We start from the raw sequence: 14,894 nt of genomic DNA, 5'->3' as shown, positions 1-14,894 counted from the left end.
GATACCGTGGCAGGGTTGTGTGGTGTCGTGGACGCTGTTCTCCTGAAAGCTGGGTAATTTGCTGCGAACGATGGTCTGTTTGAGGTTGGGTGGCTGTTTAAAGGCGAGTAGTGGAGGTGTGGGGATGGCCATAGCGAGGTGTTCGTCGTCATTGATGACATGTTGAAGGCTGCGGAGAACATGGCGTAGTTTCTCCGCTCCGGGGAAGTACCGGATGACGAAGGGTACTCTGTTGGTTGCGTCCCGTGTTAGTCTTCTGAGGAGGTCTATGCGATTTTTCGCTGTGGCCCGTCGGAACTGTCAATCGATGAGTCGAGCGTCATATCCCGTTCTTACTAGGGTGTCTTTCAGCGTCTGTAGGTGTCCAAAGCGTTCCTCCTCGTCTGAGCAGACCCTGTGTATTCACAGGGCCTGTCCATAGGGGATGGCCTCTTTGACGTGGTTAGGGTGGAAGCTGGAAAAGTGGAGCATCGTGAGGTTGTCCGTGGGCTTGCGGTAGAGTGAGGTGCCCGTCTTTGATGAAGATTCGTGTGTCCAAGAAAGAAACTGATTCTGAGGAGTGGTCCATGGTGAGCTTGATGGTGGGATGGAACTTGTTGATGTTATCGTGTAGTCTCTTTAGTGATTCTTCGCCGTGGATCCATAGAAAGAAAATGTCATCGATGTGTCTGGTGTATAGCGTTGGTTGGAGGTCCTGTGCAGTGAAGAAGTCCTGCTCGAACTTGTGCGTGAAAATGTTGGCGTATTGGGGTGCGAATTTGGTCCCCATGGCTGTTCCGTGTGTTTGGGTAAAGAACTGGTTATCGAAGGTGAAGACATTGTGATCCAGGATGAAGCGGATGAGTTGTAGGATGGCGTCTGGAGATTGGCTGTTGTTGGTGTTGAGTATTGATGCTGTCGCAGCGATGCCGTCATCATGGGGGATACTGGTGTAGAGTGCCGAGACGTCCATCGTGGTGAGAAGTGTTCCTGGTTCAACTGGTCCGTGGGTACTGAGTTTTTGTAGGAAGTCTGTCGTGTCGCGACAGAAGCTGGGGGTTCCCTGTACGATGGGTTTCAGGATGCCCTCGATGTATCCAGAGAAGTTCTCACACAGGGTTCCGTTGCCTGATACGATAGGACGTCCGGGTGTGTTGGCTTTGTGTATCTTTGGGAGGCAGTAGAAGTCTCCCACGCGGGAAGTACGTGGGATGAGAGTGCGTAGGATGTTTTGAAGGTCTGGATCGACGGTCTTGATCAGTTTGTTGAGCTGGTGGGTGTGTTCTTTGGTCGGATCTGCGGGTAACCGTCTGTAGTGTTCCTGGTTGTCCAGTTGTCGGTATGCTTCTTTGCAATAGTCCGTTCTGTTCTGTATGACGATGGCGCCTCCTTTGTCCGCTGGTTTGATGACGATGTTGCGGTTGGAACAGCTGACAGATCCGGAACAGCTGACAGAGGGATCCGTGGTACAGCAACCGAAGAGGAAAGAGTCAAACTGGACTCCTCCGGAGGGTCGCTGCCCTCAGCTTGACATGTATGCTCAAGCTGTCAGGAAATGCGTCAATGCCAGATTCATCAGCCGCACTCACAAGACAGTCCAGAATGTCACCCGAGCACAACGCAACGCCATCACCGCTCTCAAGACCAACCGCAACATCGTCATCAAACCAGCAGACAAAGGAGGAGCCATAGTCATACAGAACAGAACGGACTATTGCAAAGAAGCATACCGACAACTGGACAGCCGGGAACACTACAGACGGTTACCCGCAGATCCGACCAAAGAACACACCCACCAGCTCAACAAACTGATCAAGACCTTCGATCCAGACCTTCAAAGCATCCTACGCGCTCTCATCCCACGTACTCCCCGCGTGGAAGACTTCTACTGCCTCCCAAAGATACACAAAGCCAACACACCCGGACGTCCTATCGTATCAGGCAACGGAACCCTGTGTGAGAACCTCTCTGGATACATCGAGGGCATCCTGAAACCCATCGTACAGGGAACCCCCAGCTTCTGTCGCGACACTACAGACTTCCTACAAAAACTCAGTACCCACGGACCAGTTGAACCAGGAACACTTCTCACCACGATGGACGTCTCGGCACTCTACACCAGTATCCCCCACGATGACGGCATCGCTGCAACAGCCTCAGTACTCGAGCAGGACTTCTTCACTGCACAGGACCTCCAACCAACGCTATACACCAGATACATAGACGACATTTTCTTTCTATGGACCCATGGCGAAGAATCACTGAAGAGACTACAAGATAACATCAACAAGTTCCATCCCACTATCAAGCTCACCATGGACTACTCCTCAGAATCAGTTTCTTTCTTGGACACACGAATCTCCATCAAAGACGGGCACCTCAGCACCTCACTCTACCGCAAGCCCACGGACAACCTCACGATGCTCCACTTTTCCAGCTTCCACCCTAACCACATCAAAGAGGCCATCCCCTATGGACAGGCCCTGCGAATACACAGGGTCTGCTCAGACGAGGAGGAACGCGATGGACACCTACAGACGCTGAAAGACGCCCTAGTAAGAACGGGATATGACGCTCGACTCATCGATCGACAGTTCCGACGGGCCACAGCGAAAAATCGCATAGACCTCCTCAGAAGACTAACACGGGACGCAACCAACAAAGTAGCCTTCGTCATCCAGTACTTCCCCGGAGCGGAGAAACTACGCCATGTTCTCCGCAGCCTTCAACATGTCATCAATGACGACGAACACCTCGCTATGGCCATCCCCACACCTCCACTACTCGCCTTTAAACAGCCACCCAACCTCAAACAGACCATCGTTCGCAGCAAATTACCCAGCTTTCAGGAGAACAGTGTCCACGACACCACACAACCCTGCCACGGTATCCTCTGCAAGACATGCCAGATCATCGACACAGATACCACCATCACACGAGAGGACACCACCCACCAGGTACATGGTTCATACTCCTGTGACTCGGCCAACATTGTCTACCTCATACGTTGCAGGAAAGGATGCCCCAGAGCATGGTACATTGGCGAGACCATGCAGACACTGTGATAACGGATGAACGGACACCGCCAGACAGGAGGGTTCCCTCCCAGTCGGGGAACACTTCAGCAGTCAAGGACATTCAGCCACCGACCTTCGGGTAAGCGTATTCCAAGGCGGCCTTCGAGACACACGACAACGCAAAATCATTGAGCAGAAATTGATAGCCAAGTTCCGCACCCATGAGGACGGCCTCAACCGGGATCTTGAGTTCATGTCACGTAACCCCACCAGCGAACAAAAGTTATCTGTTTTTAATATAAGGGGTCATTTGCGGACTTTCTCTTCCTTCCGGATGTTTCTATGTTTCTGCCTCTCTCTGTTTGTTTTTTTTTGGTTGTTTGTATATTCGGTGGTACTGTAGGTAACACCTCTCTGTCTGAACACTTTGATTGCCTTGGCAACGGGCAGTTGGAAAGATTATCTGTAATCACCAGGTATTGTTCTGTGATTTATAAATGCGAAAGGTTCGAGGATTTCTTGACATTCACCTGAGGAAGGAGGAAGCCTCCGAAAGCTTGTGATTTTCAAATAAAATTGTTGGACTATAACTTGGTGTTGTAAAATTGTTTACAATAATTATGACTCAATTTAACTGCATCCAACCCGGGGTTCAAGAACCAAACACACACTCATTTCATGGTCTTAAAGAAGGATCGAAAAGATACAATACTATAATATTGTTACCCATCACTGCACTAGTCACAGATGCCAATCCTTCATCATGATGGTTGCAGGTCTCATATAATGGAATACAGTCTCCAAAACTGCCTTCAAAAAGACATTTAAAAAGATGTCAGCTTGGCTCAGTGGTAGCACTCTCATCCAAGTCAGAAGTGATGGATTCAAGCCAGGTAATGACCATTTGTAAACAATAAAGGCCCAGCCACCTCTCCTTGACATTCAATGGCATCACCTGCGCTTGCTCTGATGTAACATTTTCCCTTTCTCTTTCCAAATTGTCTGCTTTTTTATTTTAACTTTCATTTTACTCTTTCCTATCTATTTCAACCCAAGACAGATGCGGGTAATATTGCAAATAAAAATAAGGAAATGGCAATCTTGTTGAATAATTACTTTGTGTCAGTCTTCACAGTAGAGAAAGAGGATAATATACCTGACATTCCAGGGAAACTAAATGAATCAAGGACTGGAACTCATTGAAGTTAACTTAAGCAAGAGAACAGTATTTGAAAAAATAATGGCACTAAAGACTGATAAATCCCCAGGACCTGATGGTTTCCACTCCAAGGTTATAAAAGTAGGTGGTGAGGAAATTGCAGATGCTTTAGCCATAATCTTCCAAAGCGCTCTCGATTCAGGAATTGGCCCTTCAGGTTGGAAAATTGCAAATTTAACTCCATTATTTAAGAAAGGTGCGATAGAGAAACCAGGAAATGGTAGACCAGTTAGTCTAACATATGCTGTGGGGGAGTTATTGGAATCCATAATTAAGGGCAGAGTGACTGAGCACTTAGAGAAATTTAAGCTGGTAACAGAGAGCCAACATGGATTTGTAAAGGGTAGGTCATGTCCAACGAACATAATTGAATTTTTTGAGGCAGTAACTGAAGTAGTGGACAGGGGAATGTCTATGGGTGTAGTTTATATGGACTTCCAGAAGGCATTTGATAAGGTTCCACATAAGAGAATGTTAGCTAAAATTTAAGCTCATGGAATTGAAGGCAAATTATTGACCCGGTTAGGAGACTGGTTAGAAGGTAGAAGACGGAGAGTAGGGATAATGGGTATGTACTCAAATTGGAAGGAAGTGACTAGTGGTGTCCCACAAGGATCTGTGACCTCAACTATTCACTATATTTATTAATGACTTAGATAACACAATAAAGGACCATATATCCAAGTTTGCTGACGACACAAAGATTGGTGGCAGAGTAACTACAACTACACCGAGGTTCCTTCCTTTTAACCGGGTTCTAATCCATGCAAAAGAGTGTGACTTTGTAAAGGTTTGGCTCCTTTTGGATGGAAGCATAAAATTACAAAGAGACATTGATAGATTAAGTGAGTGGGCAAAACTGGCAGATGCATTTCAACACGGGTAAGTGTGAGGTAATCTATTTTAAGAATATAAGAAATAGGAGCAGGAGTAGGCCATAACGCCCCTTGAGCCTGCTCCGCCATTCAATAAGATCATGACTGATCTTCGACCTCAACTCCACTTTCCCGCCCGATCCCCATATCCCTTGATTCCCTTAGAGTCCAAAAATCTATCTTGAATATACTCAATGACTGAGCATCCACAGCCCTCTGGGGTAGAGAATTCCAAAGATTCACAACCCTCTGCGTGAAGAAATTCCTCCTCATCTCAGTCCTAAATGGCCAACCCCTTATCCTGAGACTCTCCAGCCAGGGGAAACAGCCTCTCAGCATCTACCCTGTCAAGCCCTCTCAGAATCTTATATGTTTCAATGAGATCACCTCCCATTCTTTCAAACTCCAGAGAGTATAGGCCCATTCTACTCGATCTCTCCTCAAAGGACAATCTTCTCATCCCAGGAATTAATCTAGTGAACCTTCATTACACTGCCTCTAAGGCAAGTATATCCTTACTTAGGTAAGGAGACCAAAACTGTACACAGTACTCCATGGGTGGTTGGACCAAAAAAGGTTAGATCCGAGTAATTTTTTTAAATGGTGAGAAGTTAGGAACAGTGGAGGTCCAAAGAGATTTAGGGGTCCATGTACAAAGATCATTAAAATGTAGTAGTTGGGTACAAACAATAATCAAAAAGGCTAATGGAATGTTAGCCTTTATAACTAGTGGGCTAGAATATAAAGGGGAGGAAGTTTTGCTACAGCTATACAAAGCCCTGGTTAAACCACATCTGGAGTACTGTGCAGTTCTGGGCACTGCACCTTAGAAAGGATATATTGGCCTTGGAAGGAGTGCAACGCAGATTCACCAGAATGATACCAGGGCTCCAAAGGTTAGATTATGAGAGATTACATAAACTGGCTTGTAGTCCCTGAAATATAGAAGGTTGAGGGGTGACTTGATTGAGGTTTTGAGAATTTTGAAAGGAATTGATAGGGTAGATAGAGAGATACTTTTTCCGTTGGTGGGGGAGTCTAGGACAAGGGGACATAACCTTAAAATCAGAGCCAGGCCATTCAGCAGAGAAGTTAGGAAACACTTCTTCATGCAAAGAGTGGTAGAAGTATGGAACTTTCTCCCACAAAAAGCAGTAGATGCTAGCTCAATTAATAACTTTAAATCTGAGAATGATAAATTTTTGCTAGCCAAGGGTATTAAGAGATATGGAGCCAAGTTGGGTGGATGAAGTTTGGATACAGATCAGTCATGATCTCACTGAATGGCGGAATAGGCTCGAGGAGCTGAATGGTCTACTCCTGTTCCTGTGTTCTCTCCAACTCTTTCCAGGCTCAGTCATTAATCGCACTATAAAATTTACCTCGCACAGCCACATGCAGTCGGAGGCTTTAATAGTGCTACCGTTCATCAACTCTTCAGAACCCAATGAAGATAAATGGTGAAAATTGGGATCCAAGGAGCAGTAGCACTATAATCATGACAGTGTTACACTTATACTGAACAATGCATGGTGAAGGCAGAGAGGTTTGTTAGCACTAAACAAGCCATTTTAGCTGTCAATCAAATACAAGTGATACAATCCACCACAGACAAAAGAGTTAAACTCTCAAGCCACAGAAAACACTTACTTTTGGAGCTGAATTTGTTCTCCTTCCTCGTTTTACCAGTTTTCTTCAAGCAATTGTCACAAACAAAGCTGTAGAGAGAAATTTATCAAAAATAGTAGTCTGCATACAAAGCATCTGCACGGTTAAATTCTAGTTAGGTATCATTCAAAAGGGGAAAAAGATTGCATTTGAACATTAAATCAATTTTACATGTTCCTTCTCACCCCACTTTTGTAGATCTTAGTTAATTTTCTAAATATAAGGGAGACAATTACTTTTAATTGGTAGCAGGAAATCTGTAGCAACTGATCTGTAACTGTTTTACATAAACAAATCACTCCTTAAGATTTTAAGTAAGTACTGGGTCAGTTGAAGCATTCAAAAGAAATGGATAAATTCATCATTCAGCAAAAATACATATTGATATGTCTAGAGGTCGGAAAAAGAAAAATGGTCACATTAGGCCCCCAAAACAAAGTCCTTCCTCCATTATTAAGGTTGATAATCAGTTGCCCCACCAGGACAGCCTGATATTGGAGCTGACTGCGTCCTAATATTCAAGAGTTTTCATTAGCTTTAGGGAACTGATGAATCAACAAAACAAGCATACAGAAAATATCAAAACAGCCTTGAAGAGTTTGTCTGAATGTCGCAAACCAAGGGTTTCGGTGTGGCTCTGTATCACTTGTGTTACTAACTGCCTGGAACTGAGGACACTAATTGACCAGGAGGCTGTAGACCAAGCAAGCACCAAAACAAAAACAGCTGTCACAATCTACAACAGCCAAAACAGCTTGACAAAGGGGTAGAGGTGGAGCTGGGAGGGAGATCTTGCCTGATCTACGCAAGATTATTTATGTGGTGATGTCCCTAACTGACCTGGACTGCTGGGGGGAGGGGCACATGTAAGTCATATGATAATTTATCTTGACTTCCAAAAGGAGCCATACCTTTACAAAGTCACACTCTTTTGCATGGATTAGAACCTGGTTAAAAGGAAGGAACCTCGGTGTAGTTGTAACAGGAGCAAGACTGGGAAGGGACGGGGTTATTTAGTGGGGCACCTCAGGGTTCCATCATGGGATATATAAATACAAGTCATTGTTGTCGAGATCTTCCTGGTATATATGAAGCACTTGGAATCCCAGTCTCAAATGCAATATAGATAAATTCATAGTTGACAGATGTTAGGGGTATAAGCCGACTTGTCACTCATCATATCTGAACAGTGCAAGCAGCAAAAACAAAGCAAATAGGATGTTAGGTTACGTTGGAAATCAATTCAGTTCAACACCCCCCTCCCCGAGGTCACGTTAGGCTGTGTAGTATCCTCCTGGTCAACACAACATAAGGGGCCCATTCTGGCCCAAGGCAGAGCAGAGCAACGAGAACTGGTGTAAAAAGTTAAGTGAACGACTTGATAAGTTAGGATTCCTTCGCCTCAAAAAGAGACATTTCAGTGGGGACCACCGTAGAGATATGAGATAAAGTAAACCCTAAACAACACTGCCAGGACAGCTGGGAAAGGCAGCAAATTTAGGACAGATGTCAGGAAGCATTTCTTATCAAAGCGTTTGGGGCCAGGACACCCAACTCATTTAACAAACAGCCAGAAATGGCAATGGGACGATGGAAGGATTAGTATTTTGGGAGGATGAGGTCAAATGGGCCGAAGGGCTCTTAACCTGAACCTATCATGATCAGAAAGCCTTAACCTAAAAATTAGTTAGAAAGTATGTAACCTAACAACTAAACAATACCACCTACCCTGAAGGCCAGATAGTTTCATTATGGAGAACGCAGATTTGATGCATTTTACGACCACATTCTTTACATTCAACAAAGCTAAAATGAGAAAATAAAATGTTAGATGCCCAATTTTGCAAATGTAACATTTTTGCACATTAACAATCCAAATTGATAACTTTACTAAATATGTAACACAATTTTAGACCAATAAAAAGGGCTACAAATAACCTGCAGTAAACTCTGCAGCAGGTCTGGAAGCAAATTAGTAAGAGTCAGGTATGCACACTGAAAATGATTTCTCGCTGCTAGCCAAGACCTGAGTTTAAATGGCTATGTTCTTTTAATTATTATAAGATAGGGTGCAGTAACTACAAATTGTCTTTAAATAATTAAAATTATGATAATTCATCAGCAATCCCTGAAGAGTGCTCATAACCTCAATCAGAGAATTCAAATTGGAACAGGAAACTAGAAAAGCTATGAAGCCAACCAAAGTCTTGACTAGGGATAAAGGGAACAATCAAAAACAGGTCAAATAATTCCAAGTGACTGGGAGAAACGAACACTTACGGCTCAGGATCCAATGTATCATTTTTCTTCTTTTCAAACTGATCTTTTGAAATGGTTCTGTAGAAAGGCAACAAAACAACAGTAACCAGGGGTTCTGTTTCACAAAACAATACATTACATTTTGTCCCAACTCTAGATTCTCAGTAGTACTTACATAGCATACCACATCTGTATGCTCAATTTACATCCATGTCTGCAGTCGAGGAGTTTAATTATCCAGGCAAATTTTAATGAGCTCAGTATTGAGTGTTCATGAACTGGATTCCCTGAGAAAGGTAGGTGGCAACTTCCAATAATTGCTACATGAACCCTCTATGAACCAGGCAATAGAAGGTGGCGACAGCTGGAATTTCACGACCAGAGAGGTCGGAAACATCCTGGCAGCAACAAATGGTTTCCGATTGGCACTGTAAAACTTTAAATACAAGCATTTCTGGAGGTCAACTGGGTATGCAGACTGAAGGGTGGAATACCAGGCAACTGGAATGGCCTTTTTAAGAGCCACACAGTCACATGGAGCCTCTGGGTGTACTGTGATATACCTGCCCCTCCATCCTGGTGGCATGTGATCTGAGTGAGTTGATTGATAATGTACTTCGACGGATCTAAGAAGTCTTCTATGGTTGTCACCCCTGGCTGAATTATAAGGATGATGTTGAGCATGAGAGAAAACTGTACAGATGTAGAGAGAAACTTCCCTAACCCAGGATATCAAAAGATCACCTCACACTATGGTTTGTCTGTCTTGACTGACCTACAACAGAATAGAAGGCTGCCTAGGGTCTGAGAGGTTGCCACAAGTCTGTTTCCGGGTTACCACATTTATTGAAAGTAAGATGGGCTGTGTCTAGATAAAAGGTCTATTCACGTGACTGGATACCATCACTGCTCAAGGGATTTGCTGTGGTAGTCTACTTTCCCCCAAAGTGTTGAACAGGAAAGAGGACGATGGATTTCAACACCAGGGCTATATCTGATGGCCCTGACTCACAGCAGCAGAAGCTGAAAATCTTGAAAATAAATGTGCATTTATATAGAACTGTACATGTTGAAACACCTCAAAGTTCTTCACGCAATTACTTTTGAAGTGCAGTGACCAATATTAAGGCTTCATGTGGTTATGTACCTCATTACAGTAGTGTTACGCATCCCAATTTTCACTCAGATGGAGGGTGAGGGCTAAAAAGTCTCTCAGAACTCCAGCCATTTAAAGTGCCTGGACACCTATGGATAGTTCGGTGCTCCTTGAAGTGAGCAGCTCATCGTGTGAGGGAAATTTCAGCGAATCGTTGTGAAAGATGCTGGCATGAGACAACATTGGAAGAAATGGGTGACACATGCAGCCTATAAATTGTGTCAAACTAGTTAATGGTGAAGATCAGAGAGATCTAGGGCTGTTAGTAGACTTGGCACTTAATACAGCGGCTGTAGGGCAACAATCAACAAAGGAGATAGTAAGATGAACTATACCGTAGAACATAAGTGGGAGGATGACATGCTGAAAGTGTACAGTGCTCTAGTCAGACTGCACCTTAAATAATGTCAATTTTTGATCATTAAGATACAAGGGAAACCTTCAAGTCCAGGTAGTGATGGAGACAACAGACACAAGGCTGATCCCTAGTATCTGAGGATTAGGTTATAAGGAGAGGCTGGAGAAACTTGATTATTTCTGTCTTGAAAGGGAGAAACCGAAAGAGGACCGTACACATATATATATTAAACGGTACATAAGAAATTGGAGGAGTAGGCCATAAGGCCCCTCGAGCCTGCTCCGCCATTCAATGAAATCATGGCCGATCTTCTGCCTCAACTCCACTTTCCCACCCGATCCCCATATCCCTTGATGCCCGTAAGTGTCCAAAAATTTAACTGATCTCAGTTTTGAATATACTCAATGACTAAGCAACCACAGTCTTCTGGGGTACAGAATTCCAAAAAGTCACAAGCTTGTGAGTGAAGAAATTTTTCCTCATCTCAGTCCTAAATGGCCAACCCCTTATCCTGAGACTATGACCCCTAGTTCTAGACTCTCCAAACAGGGGAAACAGCCTCTCAGCACCCACCCTGTCAAGCCCTCTAAGAATTTTTTACGTTTCAATGAGATCACCTCTCATTCTTCTAAACTCGAGAATTTAGGCCCATTCCACTTAATCTCTCCTCACAGGACAACTCTCTCATCCTAGGAGTCAATCTGGTGAACCTTCACTGCACCCCCTCCAAGGCAAGTATATCCTTCCTCAGGTAAGGAGACCAAAACTGTACACAAAAGATGAATCCAATCACCGCACAAGATAAATGTTGACAGTAGGACAAGAAGGCGTACACCGAAAGTGGTGAAAGGCAAATTCAGGACTGTGAGGAAGTTCTTCATACAAAGACTGATGAACATTTGAACATGAGCAATGTGGTTGATTCTTATCAGTTCTCTGAAATGGCCTAGCAAGCCACTCGGTTGTCAAGAAGGTGGCTCACCACCACCTTCTCAAGGGCAATTAGGGATGGGTAATAAATGCTGGCTTTGCCAGCGACGCCCACATCCCATGAATGAATAAATAAAAAGAAACTTGTAATGGACCTCTGGGTAAGTTAGTGCAGCCAAAAGCTTGGAATAATTTAGAAGACAGTTGGATGATGTAATGATGGAGAGGACGAAAGACATTATAATGGGCTGAATTTTCAATTAATCTCAGGAACTGACCTTAGGACCTAATATCTTCTGGTGGCATAAGACAACAGATGATGCATTGCTCAGCAGCAATGCTGACGTACTTGCCAATCTGCATGGTACTTTAGACTGCAGATGTCTGTTTGGAGTCATTATAATATCCAGTAAATGCCATGCTGAATGCAAAGGTGCAGGATGGAAATGGTAAAGTCACCAAGACAAGGGTTAGTTGAGGGTTATTCAGTGATCACATTATGGGAAACTGACACAATAATCATGTCAGCATTTCCTGCTGTATTCTCAGTAGATGCTGGAATTACAGAACTTGGGTAGTCGTGTGGCATAAGGTGCAGGCGGATTTGAGAACCCAATACCTTTGTCCCACTCAATAGGTACAGCTCTTTTGGACAATTTTAGTGCCCTTTTGCTCAAGCCTCTTTCTGACCTGCAGCTGTACATCTTTAATAAGCTGGAACTTACAAACCCCTTGTGATGGGCGTTGAAGGAAACTGTACTCATGTGGATAATTTCTTTCCAGCAAATTGCTACTCCTGAGTTAGTATAGCCTGTGCAATTCTGCAAATTGTGAACAAACACCTCATGGGTGGCAATCCATGGAAACAAGGCAAGATGGGTTGATCTTAAAACTAGTACCAAAGTCTGGATGAGCTGAACTGAATAAGGCATCAATTGAAGTGAAATAGGCCGTGGCCAATTTAGACTGCAAAAATAATAAGGTTTGGTTCTGAGATTAAACGTTGAAGCTGATGACTTTGCAAAGTGAGAAACCTTATACAAAAAGGCAAGGACCTATTTCCAAACTTTTAGAACAACTTTTCAGAAAGACCCAGGACTAGTTAGACAAGGTGATGCGACATTTTCCAGTATTAAAGGCTGCTGCCAACGGGAGAAAAAGAACCAAGGTTGTGTCCACTACTTCTCTCTTCTGCTGGTCTTTTCAAAAGAACCTAGATACACTTCTTTGACGAAACAGAAATACTGTGCAAGATGCCAAACTCTTAAATGGTTAGTGTCTCGGTGGTTTTCCCCCAATTTTGATGGCAGCTTATTTGTGGCAGGTGGAGGTTCAATGAAAGGAAAAGAAAGCAGGCAACGGACTTCTGAGCAGGTTGCACAGAGTAGAGGTCACATCAAACCTAGTCTGTCTCAAATGCAGGAAATCATCAGGTTGGCTGCATGCAATGTTCAAGTTCATTTCACTTGAATGCTTAATATAACACAAGTTGTACTGCAGACATTACCAGCAGCATTCCAGTGATTTTTGATCTAACTTGTGGATAGTCACCAAAGTTCTGGATTTCACATTTGGGTGGAAGATGTTCAAATTCAAAAGCACCTTAGTGATCGAAGGCTTACAGAGATTAGTGTCCAACACACAGAATACCTTTTAATTGGACTTCAGTATTTTTAATATATACAAGAACCACTACTAGTTCTCAATAATACAATAATGAATTTGGCAAATTAAAATTTTCCCACCAACCTTTCATTCTTATTCATCCTGGGCCACGGTTCCAAAAATGTTCCAGTCCTGCACAGCAGGGGATATTTGGAAAAATAAGCTCTCAGGTAATGACATATTCGTTGAAAAATGTGGACATAAAAAGGTCGAGGTGCCCAACGCTAATTCCATTTTACAGAGGAAATGGCAACACATGCAGAAAACAAGTAAAATCATTACTTACGTTTGCGGTTGTGCAGGATCGTCACCCAGAGTGACACTGTCGCCTTGGATCTCGTTGAAGCACTTCTCACAGAAGTGATACCTGTCAGCAAGAAGGCCATATTTGGGTGAACTGTTCGTCCACACAACACAGCCAGCCGAGCAACGGAGCCACCAATCAGAGAGGAGGGCAGGTCACCACGGCGAGAGGATTGGTTGGTTGATTGATGAGATTACGGGTCAGTGTTTTACCAGGTTGGGTCAGGTCAATGTGGACAATGGGGAGGGGAGGGTTAAGAAAAAAAGGGGAGGAACAAACAGCACAGACAAAGTAAGACGGAACACCAAGACAACACAGAGCAGAAAGCCAAGGCAAAGCATAGATTAGCATTTGGTCTCATCGGATAGGTTAAAAAGCAACACCACTACATAATTAAATCATTAAAATTTGATTCATGGGCATGTTGCATCTTTTGGATTACTAGTGCTTTTACCAATCAATCTTTAGCATGTTTCTTGGGTTGTTTTATGGTTACTGTGCTGGCAAAGCAGGGTAATAACCCATTACTGCACTAAGTCCAAGTGGCTTTACATTTACTTTTAAATTTTCACGTAATTGCCAATGACTTAATGAGGACCACCCCCTAAATAAGTTAAAAGATAGTTTGCCAAGCTGAATCCTCAATCAATATTCTGAACTGCATGGTGTTGTGCACAAATTCAATCGACACTTTGCAATTTTTGCCCACACAAGTGGTGGCATTTTGCCTCCTTGGTTGTTTCTAGGGTTCACAGTGGCCTGGTTTCACAATAAATATCATCCTAGGTGAGGCACATAATTCTGGGCTGCAAAATCATGATCTTAAGAGACCTTGGAGAGTATTTTATGACTCAGGTACTGTACTTTGAATAGTGCATTCCGTCCAGAAGCATTTTTAACAGTGGGGGAAACCAGGCCTCATTGAAATTAGCAGGTAGGCAAGTCAGGGGAGAAAATTTGCAATGTATGAGCGAATCATTCCACAGTTCAGAACATTTCATGGAGTATTCCGTTTGCAACTAAACTGTTGTTAAACAGCGCAAACTCGGCATTTAAGTGTCCCTCTCCCAAATAAAGCTTTTCACCCTCTAAAAATGGCCAGATTCCTGCATCCAGTCATTCCACGGAATGCCTTGGCAAACACATTGTCAAAATAGGACAAACTTGTACTAGAATTATATTAAACGGACAGAAATCACAAATGTACACGCCATCATTCAAATCCTCAATTAATATTTGAATGTCATGTAACATACAGCATTTGGAGTTTCTGAATTGTCAGGAGTGCTTGTTGCTTTAAGAAATCTATTGTGGACCAACCACTACAAATACTATTTTATAACCTATTTCATGGCTTGGTCTTGGGTATGTTTAAAAAAAAATCTGCAAAACGATGAGCTTGGCCACTGCACTACCCGCAAGGTTAAGCACCAAGGCTGATCTGCAGGCCCCGTGACTAAGTTG

General features: G+C 43.5%; 1 protein-coding gene across 3 annotated transcripts in view; it reads right to left on the bottom strand.

Moving 5' to 3' along the window:
- LOC137340799 (CREB-binding protein-like) overlaps nt 1-14,894 on the bottom strand; it is a 111,444-nt gene that overhangs the window by 18,944 nt on the left and 77,606 nt on the right. For all 3 annotated transcript variants that reach the window (XM_068003587.1, XM_068003588.1, XM_068003589.1), the window contains exons 20-23: nt 13,413-13,493; nt 9,039-9,095; nt 8,487-8,564; nt 6,741-6,808 (exon numbers count right to left, since the gene is read on the bottom strand). In XM_068003587.1, the coding sequence (XP_067859688.1) occupies nt 6,741-6,808; nt 8,487-8,564; nt 9,039-9,095; nt 13,413-13,493 (284 nt within the window). The remainder of the gene's footprint in view (nt 1-6,740; nt 6,809-8,486; nt 8,565-9,038; nt 9,096-13,412; nt 13,494-14,894) is intronic.

This window comes from Heptranchias perlo, chromosome 22 (assembly GCF_035084215.1).
Source record: "Heptranchias perlo isolate sHepPer1 chromosome 22, sHepPer1.hap1, whole genome shotgun sequence".
Taxonomy (NCBI): domain Eukaryota; kingdom Metazoa; phylum Chordata; class Chondrichthyes; order Hexanchiformes; family Hexanchidae; genus Heptranchias; species Heptranchias perlo.
Note: the sequence above shows the minus strand (reverse complement) of the source record. Positions and strands in the feature narration are given on the sequence as shown.